At 39.9% G+C, this 15,371-nt stretch overlaps 1 protein-coding gene across 3 annotated transcripts in view; it reads left to right on the forward strand.

Annotated features, from left to right (window-relative positions):
• The first annotated feature begins 5,506 nt into the window (after window positions 1-5,506).
• The window catches only part of LOC116046495 (cytochrome P450 2F2-like), a 45,851-nt gene continuing 35,986 nt past the window's right edge, over window positions 5,507-15,371 (forward strand). Inside the window, exons 1-2 of one of the 3 annotated variants that reach the window (XM_031294841.2) lie at window positions 5,510-5,725; window positions 6,311-6,473. In XM_031294841.2, coding sequence (XP_031150701.1) covers window positions 5,564-5,725; window positions 6,311-6,473 — 325 coding nt within the window. In that variant the 5' untranslated portion in view covers window positions 5,510-5,563. Of the gene's footprint in view, window positions 5,726-6,310; window positions 6,474-15,169; window positions 15,261-15,371 lie in introns of those variants that run through there. The other 2 variants (XM_036003379.1, XM_031294842.2) reach the window with 2 other exon arrangements.

Here is a 15,371-nt window from a genome sequence, read left to right on the forward strand (position 1 = left end):
AATAGCCTCGGGAAGGAACTTGTTTTGGTGGAACGTGTACGTTCAAAGGTTGTTTTAGTCGAATTAGTTTAGTTTAATCAGAAAACAAAGATTGGACAGATAGTCTAGCTAGCTGTCTGGATTTACCCTGCAGAGATCTGAGGAGCAGTTAACCATAGTCGTCAAAAATCGACTGGAGTTTAAAACACCAACACAAAGAAAGTAGAAGGCCGAAATGAGGGACATCCGGCGGAATTTTCGCCGGCACCTGAACAATACCGGAAATGAAACGTCGTCGATATAGACTACCTAACAAAAGATCAAGGCATTCCTATGTCTGTACATATATATGAGTATGTGCGTCTGCACAATTTAAAAATTAAAATAAATGGTTACACTTTGATGAAATCACATGCTTTTCTTGGGTTCATGTTGAAGTCTCCACCTTCACAGAAGGGGTGCTGTGAGACAAAGCTCATGCATTTGGAAAAGTACTTAAAATGTAAACATCAGTGTATTTTGTTCTAGATTAGGATATCCAGTTGTGTCGTCTGCTCTCAGGGTGTTGGGTGTTAAAGCAACACAGTCTCACTCCCTACTCGTCAAATGTCTGACGCATGGTCAAGGAAAAAATAACGCAACGGGTGCCCCCCTGGCGTTAAGTTTCGACGCCCGGGGGGCACCCGTTGCGTTATTTTTCGACGAGGGGGTACGTCAAATAGACATTCATGTTATCCTGTTATCATGTTATAACTATAACGCTACATCTATCAACATTTATTTAGATGTTATCGTGGTATTCATTTCTTTATTTTAATAATATTATCTCGGTCTTATTACCGGTGAAATATTACAGTATGCTGTAATACAGAACATTACGATATGATCCGAGGTAGACGCATTCAAAGCCGATATCCCACAATGCAATGCGGGCATTCATTCACAGAATTGGACAGCGATCAGTGGGTCTTTAACGACAGTATTGCTTCAATGTACATATATACAGTCAGTGGTTTTGTCACCAGCAACAACACATTGCTCAGCTTTGTTCCAGTAAGTTATGCATCGTAATAACATTTAAAAAAATCTGCGGAATACTCCGGAAGTGACGTAAACGTGCCGCTCAGCGGATAAGAAGATAAAAAATACATAATATTCGTAATATTGATGTTTTTGTCTAACGTTGTATTTGAGGATGTAAACAATAAAGCTAACAATAATAATAAAATACAATTTCATGTATTTGTCTCATGTACTGTTTGCTCAGTCGACCGGCGGGCAGCAGCAATCTGAAATGGAATGAAGCCCATTCACGGCAGACAGCAGAAACACAGGCGTCGAACAAGTCCTCCCACCCACCCCGGAAGAACTACAAGTGCACAAGCTTTGTAACAGCTTCTGTTGCGCGTCTCTTATGGGAGTTGTAGTTTTAAGGTATATTGGTATATTTCTCATAATTAGAAGTTGGCAGTGTAGAATTTTGGATACACCCTGGGGTTTTTTGGGATGGGGAACACACTGGGGTCATCAGATTTTAAAAATTGTTAAATAGGTGAAAATAGCTTATTACCATATTTCACAGTGCTTACATTGGGTAAACTTTGGTGACCATATGTACATGACAGCTGAGGTCCAGAGCTTTCAATAACAGCTGGTCCTATGTGTCTAGCATCTCCTGTTGCTAAATGACAAGCCTTCAAAAATGGACTGGGTTCAAAGTTCAGAGGTCAATATTTCAAAGCAGGAGTAATGTATCCTCTCCAGACTGACATATGTTACTGTCGAGGTTGAAACCTTTCCAATGATGTGTTTGCTATAGTAGTCCTCTGACAACGTTTTTCATTTCGTTGTTCAAATGCTTTACACATAACACTTGACATATTGTTTTATCACACAGCTGACATATACTTACAATAAAAAACAACATAAACAAAGTTATATGTAGTCAGACTGAAGCACATCACACAGCCACAATCTATTGCTCATCTTTCACAAACAGTGACAAGAGCAACACACAACCATATGCATTATATCATGAAGCTATTGCACAACCCCTGCAGCCTCAAGCAACATTACTTAAAGTTTTAATTGAGGTAGGTCCGAATAGGACTATAGTTTATAGAAATGTTAAGTTTAGATTGGGGTACCCGTATATTCTGCCAGAGGATAAGAGCTCACACTTGGCATGGAGAATAAAGATAGATCAAACCATATTCTCTGTGCTCGCCTGGGGTGACTGGGGTGGTTTCTATTCCTCTCCACAACCTTCATGACAGTCATATTACAATGCGCTGTAATGCAGCGTTGTATAACATAAACCCTCTGATTCACTGTGGGTGTCTGCTCTAAATGATAACACACACTTTCAACACAGGCCTTCCAGTCAAAGGTGTTGTCCATATAAACACCAAGGTGCCTATAGAGCAGAGCCGATTGATTGGTTCATCATTTATGACCTCTGATACCCTCTGACCCATGTCAAGACCCTTTCCTCAGTTTGTGAAATGGTTGAATGAGATGTGTGAGTTGTGTCTGTGTGCAGTATATAGGCTAAGGCAGAAGTGTGCTAAAAATGCCAAAACACATTGTATATACAAAGCTATATAAAGTACATCTTACTCTGTGAACAAAAACCTCGGCAACAATCTGCTTATCCTTTTAATTTCTTGAAAATGCTTCCTAGTCACTTCTTAATCTTGAAAAAGGCTACAAAGGTTAGGATGGCTACAATCTGTAACCACAGTGATTGATATGAGGATCATCTTCTGAATATAATAATTAATATGTTAGGCCTACCATAAATTGATATTTCAAAAAAGTCATTTATTTAAAACAACTAATAATGCAGTGTGATTTTAAATCAAACTAAGTCCCACACATACAGATTTATTTTCCCTTTAGTCTTTGCTATTAATATTCATCAACTGCAAAATTAGAAAATTGCATTTTTAAATAACTATGCATGGTAAATAAAATGAAAAAATGCATCTCTTTGTATATAGTTTTTGTATATATTTCCTTCGGGATGAATAAAGTATCTATCTATCTATCTAGTTTATTTTTTTTCACAACAGTACAAGTTCAAACAAATGCTAATTAGTCAAACTTAGGCTGTATTTATAAACACTCAACTGTAGGTTTTTTATATAGTATATATAAGGCAAATCAAAGTGCTTAGCATAAAACACTATTTTTTTCATTATTGGTATTTTATTGTGTAAATTCCACGTACAAAGTGCACATTCTTTCACAGACGAGGAGGGGTAATTACTACGTCAATTCCGCTGATTTTTTTTAAACGTTATTACGATGCATAACTTACTGGAACAAAGCTGAGCAACGTGTTGTTGCTGGTGACAAAACCACTGACTGTATATATGTACATTGAAGCAATACTGTCGTTAAAGACCCGCTGATCGCTGTCCGATTCTGTGAATGAATGCCCGCATTGCATTGTGGGATATCGGCTTTGAATGCGTCTAGCTCGGATCATATCATAATGTTCTGTATTACAGCATACTGTAATATTTCACTGGTAATAATACCGAAATAATAATATTAAAATAAAGAAATGAATACCATGATAACATCTAAATAAATGTTGATAGATGTAGCGTTATAGTTTTAAAAATATAAACAAAAAAGCAACCCAGCTTCCAAATAGACCCAAATAGACCCAACAAATAACATTAAAAGAAATACATATTAACCATGATAAGATCTCGTGAATAAATGTTGATTAAAACAGCTGTTATTGAGTTAAAAATACCAATAATAAAACTGCTACAGATTTTGAGTTAAGGGGGGCGTGTTTTTTCTTTCGTCTATATCCAAGGGAAAACATGAATGTCTGTCTGACGGACCCCTTCGTCGAAAAATAACACAACGGGTACCCCCGTCCTTGACCATGCGTCAGACATTTGACGAGTAGGGAGTGAGACTGTGTTGGTTAAAGAGGTTGTAAAGTGAAATTCCTATCATCTTGAAGTCTGTAACAGACAGTTCTAGATGAGTTTAGGAATTCACCAAAAGGCTATTCATGATACATTGCTAATGTTTTAGCAGCTTCACTCTGATGGCTAACTTTTGTTGTTGTTGTGCCGTTTGAAGAAGTAACATAATGTAAAATCCCGTTTTTAACAGGTGCTTCCTGACATTAAAGGTGCACTATGAATTCCTGGATGGTTTCAGCGCGATTTCATTTTTGTCTCAAATCGTAGGCATCTCTCCTTGATCCGCTAGCTGCCTGCCCCCTGAATACATTGTGAAAAGACAACACAGGGGTCATAAACGTCAAACAAACACTAGGGGCACAGGCTGTGCACCAAAATACAACAAACCAATCACCGACAAGATGGTTGGGGGAGGGGATGGGGGTTAGTGACAGTCAGTTTGTCATTACGGAAACATGGGGGGAGGGGCGAGCTTGCTCTGTTTTGTTTGGTATTTACTTGGAATGGCAACAGAAGTGACGTCATGCAGGAACTCATAGTGCACCTTTAAGCCGCACACACTTATAGCTATGATAATGTTGACTTGCTAGCAAGATTTATAGGTATCTGCAGCGGGCTGCTAGGTCCATCCGCTTCCCCCACCGCAGGGAGACTCCTTTGCAGGGAGGTCAATACACAGCCCAGGATAAGGACTATCTGGTTAGCCATTTCCCAGTATACTCAATTCAATTCAATTCAATTTTATTTATAGTATCAAATCATAACAAGAGTTATCTCAAGACACTTTACAGATAGATAACTCTATAATTTACAAAGACCCAACAATTCCAGTAATTCCCCCAATAGCATGCATTTAGTGCGACAGAGGTGAGGAAAAAATTCCTATTAGGGGGGAACCTCGGGTGGTGAGGAAAACTTCCTTTTAGAGAGAAACCTCTGACAGACCCATGGTCTTGGTAGGTGGTGAACAGTGATGAACAGTGGCATCTAGTCACAATAAAGATAATGGAACTATGATTAGAAATAGTAGTTGTAGTAGTTCATGGCGTAGCAGGGCACTGCAGGGCATAGCAGGACGTAGCAGAGCGTAGCTGGACGTAGCAGGGCACTGCAGGGCACTGCAGGACATAGCAGGGCACTGCAGGACATAGCAGGACGTAGCAGGGCACTGCAGAACATAGCAGGGCGTAGCAGGGCACTGTAGAGCGTATACTCTGGGGAATAAGCTCCCCAGAGTATACTGTATCTGCTGTTCTCCCAGCGAGAAGTGAAGCGGTTGAAATATCCCATTTCCTCTTTCCTCTTATGCAGGCGCAGAACATACATGCTACTCGGCTGTAGTCGTTGCTGTGTGTTCAAGTGCAACTTTTTGGCCAAGACACAGGCAAGGAGAGGAGAGTTGAAGAAATGTCAGAATTAGACTTTATAGCCACTAGTTCTTTGATGTCTGCTCGGTGTGTCAGCACTATACACTGTTTCTGCTTGATGTTACTGTTTACCTTTTGCTTATTTACTTTGCTCCCTGTATAGGGGAGCAAAGTACACAACTAGAAGGGGCAGGGTTAAGATGAGTTACACTTTGAAAGCAAGTCAATTAGCTTGCCTCTTCAGTTCAGTCCAGTCCATCAACCATGTTTGCCTCAATCTTCTTGATATGGCTCTGCATTGTATTCCTCATCCTTCTACTCAAATCTCAGAGGCCCAAGAACTTTCCCCCAGGACCCCCTATCCTGCCGATACTAGGGAACATTTTGCACCTGAGCCTAGAGAACCCCCTGAAGGACTTTGAGAGGGTAAGAAAAAACAGTGAAATTAATGTTTTGCTCTTCCAATGCCTGAAATTGTTATGGCATTGATGTAGTTACTAATAAATCATAGTAGCTACTTAAAAGGTGTCTACAGTGGTTCAATACTTGTGTTTTTCCTAATAGTAATAGTTTAAGCAATTGCTGGACCATACTGCACTTCTGACTATGAATAAAACCTATTGGCTGCTGTATTTTAAGTGTAAAATAAAAAACAATTGGGAAAGCCAATACAATCTTTGCACAATATGCTTCTAAGTGTAAAGGTTACTCACAACAGGTTGTCTGTACATAGTTGACTGCTTGTGCACTTGGACAACAGCCAACCAGTGGTACAGGTATGGGTCATTATTGTAGCAAAGTTATTGCAAATTTGTGTGTGGAGATTTCTGCAACTGTATCTCAATCCACGTGTTCTCATTTGCTGGTTTTTAAATTGCACTTTCAGATGATAAAAGACTGAACTTTGTTTGTGTTTATTAGTAAATTGCCCTTTCAGTGAGTGATATCCATCTGAAGTTATGTGATATATATGCATTTTAACATTGACATTGTCATATTGTTCTCTCCCAGCTGAGGAATACTTATGGGAATGTCTACAGTCTGTTCCTCGGTACCAGACCAGCTGTAATCATCAATGGGATGAAGGCCATGAAGGAGGCTATGGTGACCAAGGGCACTGATTTTGCTGGACGACCCCAAGACCTGTTTGTCAATGATGCCACCCAAAGGAAAGGTAGAACAGACACGATATGTCATAGGGCAGATCATGTTTAATTGAACTTACATATAGTACATACTGTATGTCAGTAATGTATCTCTTTCTAAGCATGTACTGTATGTAGGGATGGGGCAGGTACCATGAATCCTATATATATTGCTAAAATGTATGGTTGTGCAGTTTACATTTTTATTGTCATCATTACTGTATCCCAGTAAATGAAATGCTGGGAAATGGTGAAAAGGGAGAAACAAACACCTGGGGTAGAAATTACCGGTCACATGTTGCCTAGTTTATCTTTGTAGGAGGCTTCTCTTCACCACTCTAAGAAAAGCAGAAGGTGCGTACCGATTGCCTAGTAGTAACCTGCTATGCGACTGCACAGGGTATTCAGCCATGTTGACTAAGGGGGCTTTCACACCTGAAAGTCTGAACCAAGGTCCGGACCAATGTTCAAGTCTTTGGCACCTACAACACCAAAACAAATTCCTTGTAAGTGTAAAAAACGTACTTGGCAATAAAGCTTTTCTGATTCTGATTCTGAACAACTGATTTAAAAGCCTAAAAGGAAGTTTTTCCTCACCACTGTTGCACCATGCTTGCTCGTGGGAAATTGTCGGGTCTTTGTAAATTATAGAGTGTGGTCTGGACCTACTCTATCTGTAAAGTGTCTTGAGATAATCTTGTAATGATTTGATACTATGAATAAAATTGAATTGAATTGAATTTATTCTCTGCTCTGATAGCCGCAAGCTGTCTGCTATGAGCACATTCACCGTCACACTCTCTCAAGAACACGCTAAGCACTGAGCTATTCCTTCCTTCCTAAGGACCTTCCCCAGTCTTATTAAACCAAGATAGCCTGCCAGAGCTTCCTTTATTTGGTCCGAAAGTCTGAACCATCCAAAAAATGCTTTCACACTAGAAACAAACCGGAGCAGCTTGATCTGGACCAAGACTAACTCTTGTGGTCGAACCAAATTTCGGCTCTTGGTCCGGACCGTGGTCCGGAAAAGGTTTCACACCTGTAATTTTGGTTTTGGATCAAACTGAAAAGTCTGTGATTCCGGACCAAACGAGGTAGGTGTGAAAACCCCCTAAGATTACAAACTGTAGGAAGCAAAAATGCTTAAAGTTTATGTTTAAAGGGAACTGTGACCTGTATAGTGAAAAACTGAACAACGGTTCATAACTTCGTCGGACGTTGACATGCAATATTACCCATCTGTCATTGTGCCTTGCTGACATTTACACCACATGGACCTAATTGGACCCTTGTCGACATGTGGAAGGTATACATGTAGCTTCATAGTCTCCCATTATCACAACCATAACATTCAACCAGACAGTTAGACTTAAGAATTAGAGTCACTTTATTGTCCTACATTGTATGAAATTTGGATTGGGCTTCCACCCATGCTGCATCTATAAAAAAATATTCCTGCTATGATAGATTAAAAAAAAGTGGGGCTGCACAGATACCACTTTTTTGTGATCAAATGTTTTTTATTTTCTTAAAGAGAACAAGAAAAACACATCCAGTACAGAAACAGTGCACGTGGCATTTCCTTGGAGTAAGTTAAGTCCTATGGATAAAGTTCAAATAGACCTGCTGATGATCAGGGTTCTTAGAGGATTCTACCACAGCGGCCCATACTCTGTTCCATAGTATTGATTTATTATCAACAGGAAGACCCAGATCCCTAGACCACACATGTTGTACACGTCTTGTAAGCAGAGTACAGTACAGATACCAAACTCTTGGTTTGACCCTCATTTAAAACACTGTGCAAAGCGTAAGGGATGAGTGGTGTATTCCAAGAGACACCGAAATTATATGTAGTTTGTAGGTCATTAAAGGCGCAGACACCATTATCATCAAACACATCTTTCAATATATGTATGCCTCTGTCGCTTTAGGCAGGAAACGAGAAGGGGACATTTTCAGGTTGATAATTGTATTTTAAGGTTGTACCAGAATAGGTTTACATGGTTTAATTTTCAAAAAACACCATATTTTTGTTGTACTGCAGTGCTCTCTCTCACTGCTGCAGATCCTCTTTTCAGCTGGTCTCTGTTTTAGCTACAGAGTGAGACCTCTTTTCTTCTTCTTCTTCTGTACTATCTTTGATTGCACTTGCACATGCGCAGTAGCTCAGCTGTAGATCATGTCAGCTAGCTAGCTCCATAGACAGTAAAAGAGGCTGTTTCTACAACTTCGGTCAGTTACAAGGCAGGATTAGCTGGGAGACTTCTAAATGATGGCGCACATGGAAGTAGTTCTTTTGTAGATTATGGTGAATTTGTGTGTGTTGTAGCAGTGCTTTGCTATTGATAATGAGGTAGCATGCTAGCGTTAGCATGCTAGCGTTAGCATTAGCGTTAGCATACTAACGCTAACGCTACGAGCTAATGGTTGCGGTTAGCCTGCTCATTTCGACTTGTGACGTCACAAGCCGTGCCGATTTTGAACAGCTCACCCGGAGACTGAAGGCAGGACACATTCAGAAACCGTATCTCACTCAAAACACCATGGATGGATTTTTTTCAAAGTTTGTATGTGTGTGGAAACACCAGAGACACAACATAACACCCCAAATCCCAGAAAAGTGTTTTTTTCATAATAAGGGCACTTTAAAGATACATAATCAAGTGTGCAAAGTTCCATGAATAAAGTTAGGCAAAGGTAAAGTCAAATAATGTAACACAGAATAAAACAACAATGGAACAAAATTTGCAAATACAAAAAGATAAGAAAAGGTTGAGTTCAGTTAATTGCTCTGAATCTTAAAAAAAAAAGAAGAAAAAAAAGGAATTAAAGGGAGTTAAAAGCAAGATAGTAAAAGTGTGTCTTCAGGTTTGATTTAAACTGGCAATTGTATTACAGGATTTGATGTGGGGTGGGAGGGAATTCCAGAGTTTGGGGGCTACTACAGAAAAGGCTCGGTCCCCTCTTGTTTTTAGGCGTGTCTGGGGGATGACAAGGAGTTGTTGGGTTGTGGAACTGAGTGCCCTGGTGGCAGAGTAAGTGGACAGGAGATCGAAAATATACGGAGGGGCTTGACCATGGAGTGCTTAGGGTTAGGGTTGAGCTATGATGAGAGGGGACGAAGCCCAAATGACCAGAAGTAGTGTTTGAAATTTGGAACAGAAAGACCACCTTCAGATTTGTGGCGCTGCAACATAGACATCTTAAGCCGGGGTTGCATATGAATTTGGAGACTAGTGAATGTATTTTATCCCAGTAATTGGTGGGAGAAGGTAAGGGTAACAATAGAGGAGAAGTTCACCCGTGGCAGAACATCCATCTTAATAATAGAGACAGGGGTCCGCAGTGAGTGAGGAAGATGAGACCATCTCTTTAGGTCGGTCTCTATTTGGCTAAAAATGTGTTAAAATGTGTTGGTGGTCATGTTGCAAAATGATGGATAGATATCAATCCCTCCAAATCGCTTAAAAAGTTTTTACACTGGTCTTTGTCCGGAGAGATTTCAGAGGAGTATAGTGATGCATAAAATGAACAAAATTCTTTATTAATCTATAGGATCGGATAGAAGGGCTACCTGAGATCGGATGTCAGGTTTCAGCAATCTTTGCGCAAGGATGTGACTTGTTCTAGCTCCATTAAAATAATAATTCCTTCTTGTTCTATGAATTTGAAATTCTGCTCTAGTCCTCAAGACCATATTTAAGTCTGCCTTGACTGAATCAAGGGCTTTTTTTTCTTTCCTCTGAGAAGCTCTGGGGTCTCATTTATAAAACTGTGCATAGGATCCTTACTAAAATAAGATTTAGCAGAACTACATATTATTATACTATTAACAAGACTTAGTGATAAAGTTGAAGATTATATAAAATATTTATAAAAATCCGCTTAGCTGCCATTTCCCTCTGCAAACAGCCGGTTGCCCCCATAGTGGGGAGGACCTGTATTTGGACCGGGATGGCACGGTTCCGGTGTGTTGCCCTCTTTACTGGACCGATTCAGTACATAGATCCAAGAGCACAGCTTTAGGGAATTTAAATCAGCATATTAGCCAGTCATCGTCATGGTCCCTGAAGTCTCTTTCTCTCCTGATTCTTCCATTGGCAAAGTCCTCCTGCAGTGCCATCAGTGCCATTATGCAGCATTATGCACGGGGGTCACAGCAGTATTTACATGTCTACAACAATTTGTGATTGTTTACACCTTTCCAAAATCACAGCATCAACTAGTGGTATGCCCCACCCACGAGATACAATTTGAAGACGAAAGTCTATTAGGCAAACATATGTTTCTTCATGCAGGTTTTGTCACCAAAAGTATTAAAGTTCGGACCAAAAACGAGGACATTAAGTGTAACGATTGCGCGAGAGCTTAACAGCTGTATTTCCAGACTTTGACATTTGATGATATATGCACAGTATTAAAGACAGATATTTAGTTATTTACACTGTGTTATGCAGTTATCTAATGGTAGGGTATTTAATGCTATCCTAGAAGAACATTGTATTCCATGCAGTCGGGCCATCTCCTCCTCCTGCGCTCCGTAGCGGACAATGTGACGGTGAGACAGCGCCGATTAAATATTAAGAATGGATTTTCATTTAAGATTTGAGTTGGGTGGTGTTTTTGGAACAATTTTCACTCAGTACAAGCGCAAATAACACTGCTGGATTTAATCTTCATGATAACGTGGATGATATGGAGTGACGAAATGTGTGTGAGACATCAGTACTTCAAAATATTAGGAGTAATCGTTATTCCCACATTTACTTTCTACAGTCTGACATCAGTTTACCACCTCATCATCTACGTCGCCAATTCCCATTGTCTCCAAAATGTGCGTACGCATGGGTCAGAGTTTGCATGGAGGACCGCACATTCTGCCGTCCGTCGATTGTTTTTTTATAAATCACAAGCTTTGCGTGGGAAGTGGCGTACACACATTTTCATCCCCGTTTTGTGAGTACACCACGTTTATAAATGAGACCCCAGGTTATGTTGTTCCTGCCCCAAATAATGTAATTTTGACTTAAGTTCAGATATTTCACCCAGTCTAGTTTTGTTGAGGTTGGAAGAAAAAGATATAGAGGAGTTTCTAATACAGACCTTGATTGCGTACCAAAGCATACGTGGATCATCAACAGAACCAGCATTCAAAGCCAAGAAGTTATTCAATGCCGTTCTAAAGTATTCACAGAAATCTAAGCAGTTATGTTAAAGTGCTATCTTGTTGCTGATGGGTGTTGTCCATGAGGGTTAATTTACCAATTACTACACCATGGTCAGACAGTGGGTTAGGGAGAATGTTTACATCATGAACTTGTGATATAGCAGATGAAGAAGCCAGTAAATAATCGATCCTAGAATAAGTCTTATGTCTATTAGAATAAAAGCTTTACTGTCTATAAGAGGGATTAATGGCACGGAATTAAGCAGTCAGGCTGAAATCTGACATAAGACCTTGAAATGCAGCAGTTGCAAAATTATCAGAATGCTGGTTGCCCCATTGAGAACGGTCGAGCTCAGGGTTCAGAGTAGCGTTCATGTCTGCTCCTACAGTAATAAAAAAAGCTTTGCATATCTGATAAAAGTGCAGTGACATTGTTATAGAAATCTGGATCAAACTGATTTGGAGCATAAATGGAAATAAAGCAATTTATTTTATTTTAGCTTTCCACCAGCACTCGCTCCACATTCCCCGCTGATGATGTCCCTTTACCGGCCAGATGCATCGAGCAACACAGCTGGTCTCCATTGCCGGCGGGCGAAACTCGCGTAGTGTGTTGAGTATTCCGTCTGTAATAAAGTTTCCTGCATAATCTCCGATCTGTACCAATGTATCCCGTTGGTACACGTGTGCGGTAGTTTGAATGCACATAATTATTGTTAAAAAATTTCCTTCGGGATGAATAAATCTATTTATCTATCTATCTAAAAGTCTTCTGCTGAGGCAGTAAGCGAGGATTCAAGATGGCTGACGTTCGTTTTTGACTCGGCAATTTTCGGAAAAAGACAAGTATATCTCGCTGCAGTCTGCGGGAAGGCGGGGCTTGCTCCCGCCCACATCCAAGTCAGCCATTTTTTTTTGCTTACGTCATTCCCCATACGCTCGAACGGACCAAGACAGCCTGGTAGCATTTTTTACTATGAAGAAAATTATTTGGATAAATGCCATGTTTTTTTATTTTGAATCTTTTAATTTTATTTGAAAATTGTATATCTATAAATGTAAATGATCTGAAAGAAAACCGAATAGGCTAGTCACCAATTTAAAAATGACATGAAATTATATTTTAAAACTTTAAAAAAGGACTAACAAATAAGAAAGCCATCCAGACTCTGAACATTTACAATGCCTTACAACCTCTTTAATGTAAATTTAATGCGCCCCTTTTTCGTGTATGTATGTATGCATTTAATGTTTTCAATGTGTTTATGGATCTGTACTTGAATAATAAAGTTTTTTGAAGACAAAAAAAAAAAAAAAAAGACAGCCTGGTAGCGAAGCTGATATAGCCTCTTGATTCACATTAGATAGAAACTGATGATGTAGGCTAAACACAAACGACATTTCATGCAACAGTGAAGTTTTCATGTACTGATTTCTGATTTTGAAATGATATCCAAATTTGAAAAATGGGTAATTTTAAACCTTGTTAATATTGATGACAATGTGTTCAAACGGAAAACGAGCTATTTTCATTTAATTTAGCCCTCAAAAGTAGAATGGTGTGTTGTTTCGTTATGGACTTTCATATTAACAGCAAGAATTCAGTCACAACCAAATGTACAAAGGGGCTATTTTGCTTTAACAATTAACAGGTGAACCAGAAGCATACAGGTGAAACTCGAAAAATTTGAATATTGTGCAAAAGTTCATTTATTTCAGTAATTCAACTTAAAAGGTAAAACTAATTATATAGACTTATTACATGCAAAGCGAGATATTTCAAGCCTGTATTTGTTATAATTTTGATGACTATGGCTTACAGTTTATGAAAACCCTCAGAAAATTTGAATATTGTGAAAAGGTTCAATATTTTAGGCTCAAAGTGTCCCACTCTAATCAGCTAATTAATCCAAAACACCTGCAAAGGGTTCCTGAGCCTTTAAATGGTCTCTCAGTCTGGTTCAGTAGAACTCACAATCATGCGAGATGCTCCTCAGATATTACCTGCACAGTAACACACCTAATCTAAGTATTTCAAAAGGTCGAACACACATACAGATGTCTAGATACAGTAAAATCGCTACGTGATTACCGTTATATCCGAGGGTTGAAATTGCAAGTGCAAGTTGCGGCTGTGGTTTAGCTGAAGCTAACGCAGCCTGAGCTTTCACATTACAATATAAAAGGTGTTGACCGTTGACTTAGCTAGCACGCAAACAGTTCATTTACATGTCTACGAGCATGTTAGCAAACTACACCAAAAGACAAATTCTGAGGAATATTGATAGAAAGCAGGGGAAACTAGTAGGCTACTTCCATACTTTTTAGCATTGGCTAATTAGCAACCTGCCTGCCATCAGATGTAGCTTCCGGGCTAGCTAGCAGCTAGCCCCAGAAGCTCATGAAAACAAAGCTTTCACCGGAGCAGTCTTACGTTATTTCCGAACCACTCTTTTCGTTTCAAAGTCGGAAATCAAATGAACGAAAAAGTACACAGGCCCAATTACAGTTCACTGTTGTTGCATGAAATGTTGTTTGTGTTTAGCTTACATCAGTTTCTGCAAGTTTCTGTCATCTAATGTGAAACAAGAGAATATCAGCTTTGCTACCGTCTTGCCGTGCGTTCACGGACATCGGAAAAACGTTTTTCCAAGTGAAAACGTCACCATTCACGTCCCTTCCTGTGGGAATCAGAGGTGGGAAACTCGGGCCAGATTTTGCTAACCGAGTTTCCCAGTTGGTGACGCGTTGTTGACAGCTGATGTTTGATGTAGGCGACTTTGGTTCACTGAACATATTTCAATGACAATAAACTTATTTATTGTGGACAAACGCCTCTGCTGAGAAACATACACAGACATGACATGTTTCAGATTATTCATAAATAGGCCTATGTATGAAAAAAAACAACAACACCTTATCCGTGTCCTTTCCCATTCGTTGTCCTGCAGATAACACAAACACCTGACGATGTGCTGTTTGTATGCTCGCATAAGAAAACAGCAGCAAATTATTGTGGCCTCCATGTTTTCACCAGGTTTTCACACACCTGATGCTCTAGGTAGCCAACAGTTGGTGGCAGTCATGCAACAAGTTGTTATGCCAAACGCCAATATAACAGAAGAAGAAGAACATGCACCCTGACCATGTGAACGCTGGTAGTCGGAAAAACAACGTAATCACGGGGGCGGTCCCTGTTATTCCGAGGTGGCATGAACGCGCCATTAGTCCGTTCGAGCGTATGGGGAGACGATGTAGGTAAAAAAAATAAAAATGACTGACTTGGATGTGGGCGGGGCTTGACTGACTCTTCCCGCAGACTGCAGCGAGATGCTCCTCGAAAAAGACGACAGTCCAAGCCCCTATGGGCTGGTTGAAAACATGCGATAGTAGCTTTAATTTAATATTGTATGTGGCGGGTTTTTTTGCAGTGTGCAAATGTTCCACCAAAACATATTCCTTCCCGAGACCAGGGTTGCTGTGTCCAAAGCTTAGCAACACCCAAGACGATTGTGATTAGCAAACAACCCCTGACTGTTTTTTTCTTCTATTCAGGAGTGTATGTGGAGGGACCAGACCCTTCTCCGCAGTGCTGTAGAGTGGGTCTGGCAATGCGAGATTAGGTGTCCAGCAATAAAACTGCAAAGTGTGAGATCAAATCGGACTTTTCTCATAATATGCACGTTCACACTAACGACCACACCGCTCTCCAGTTATAGTAGTGGGATGGGATTAAGAATTGCTGGTGTAGAAGAAT

This window comes from Sander lucioperca, chromosome 7, assembly GCF_008315115.2.
Source record: "Sander lucioperca isolate FBNREF2018 chromosome 7, SLUC_FBN_1.2, whole genome shotgun sequence".
NCBI classification, from domain to species: Eukaryota; Metazoa; Chordata; class Actinopteri; order Perciformes; family Percidae; genus Sander; species Sander lucioperca.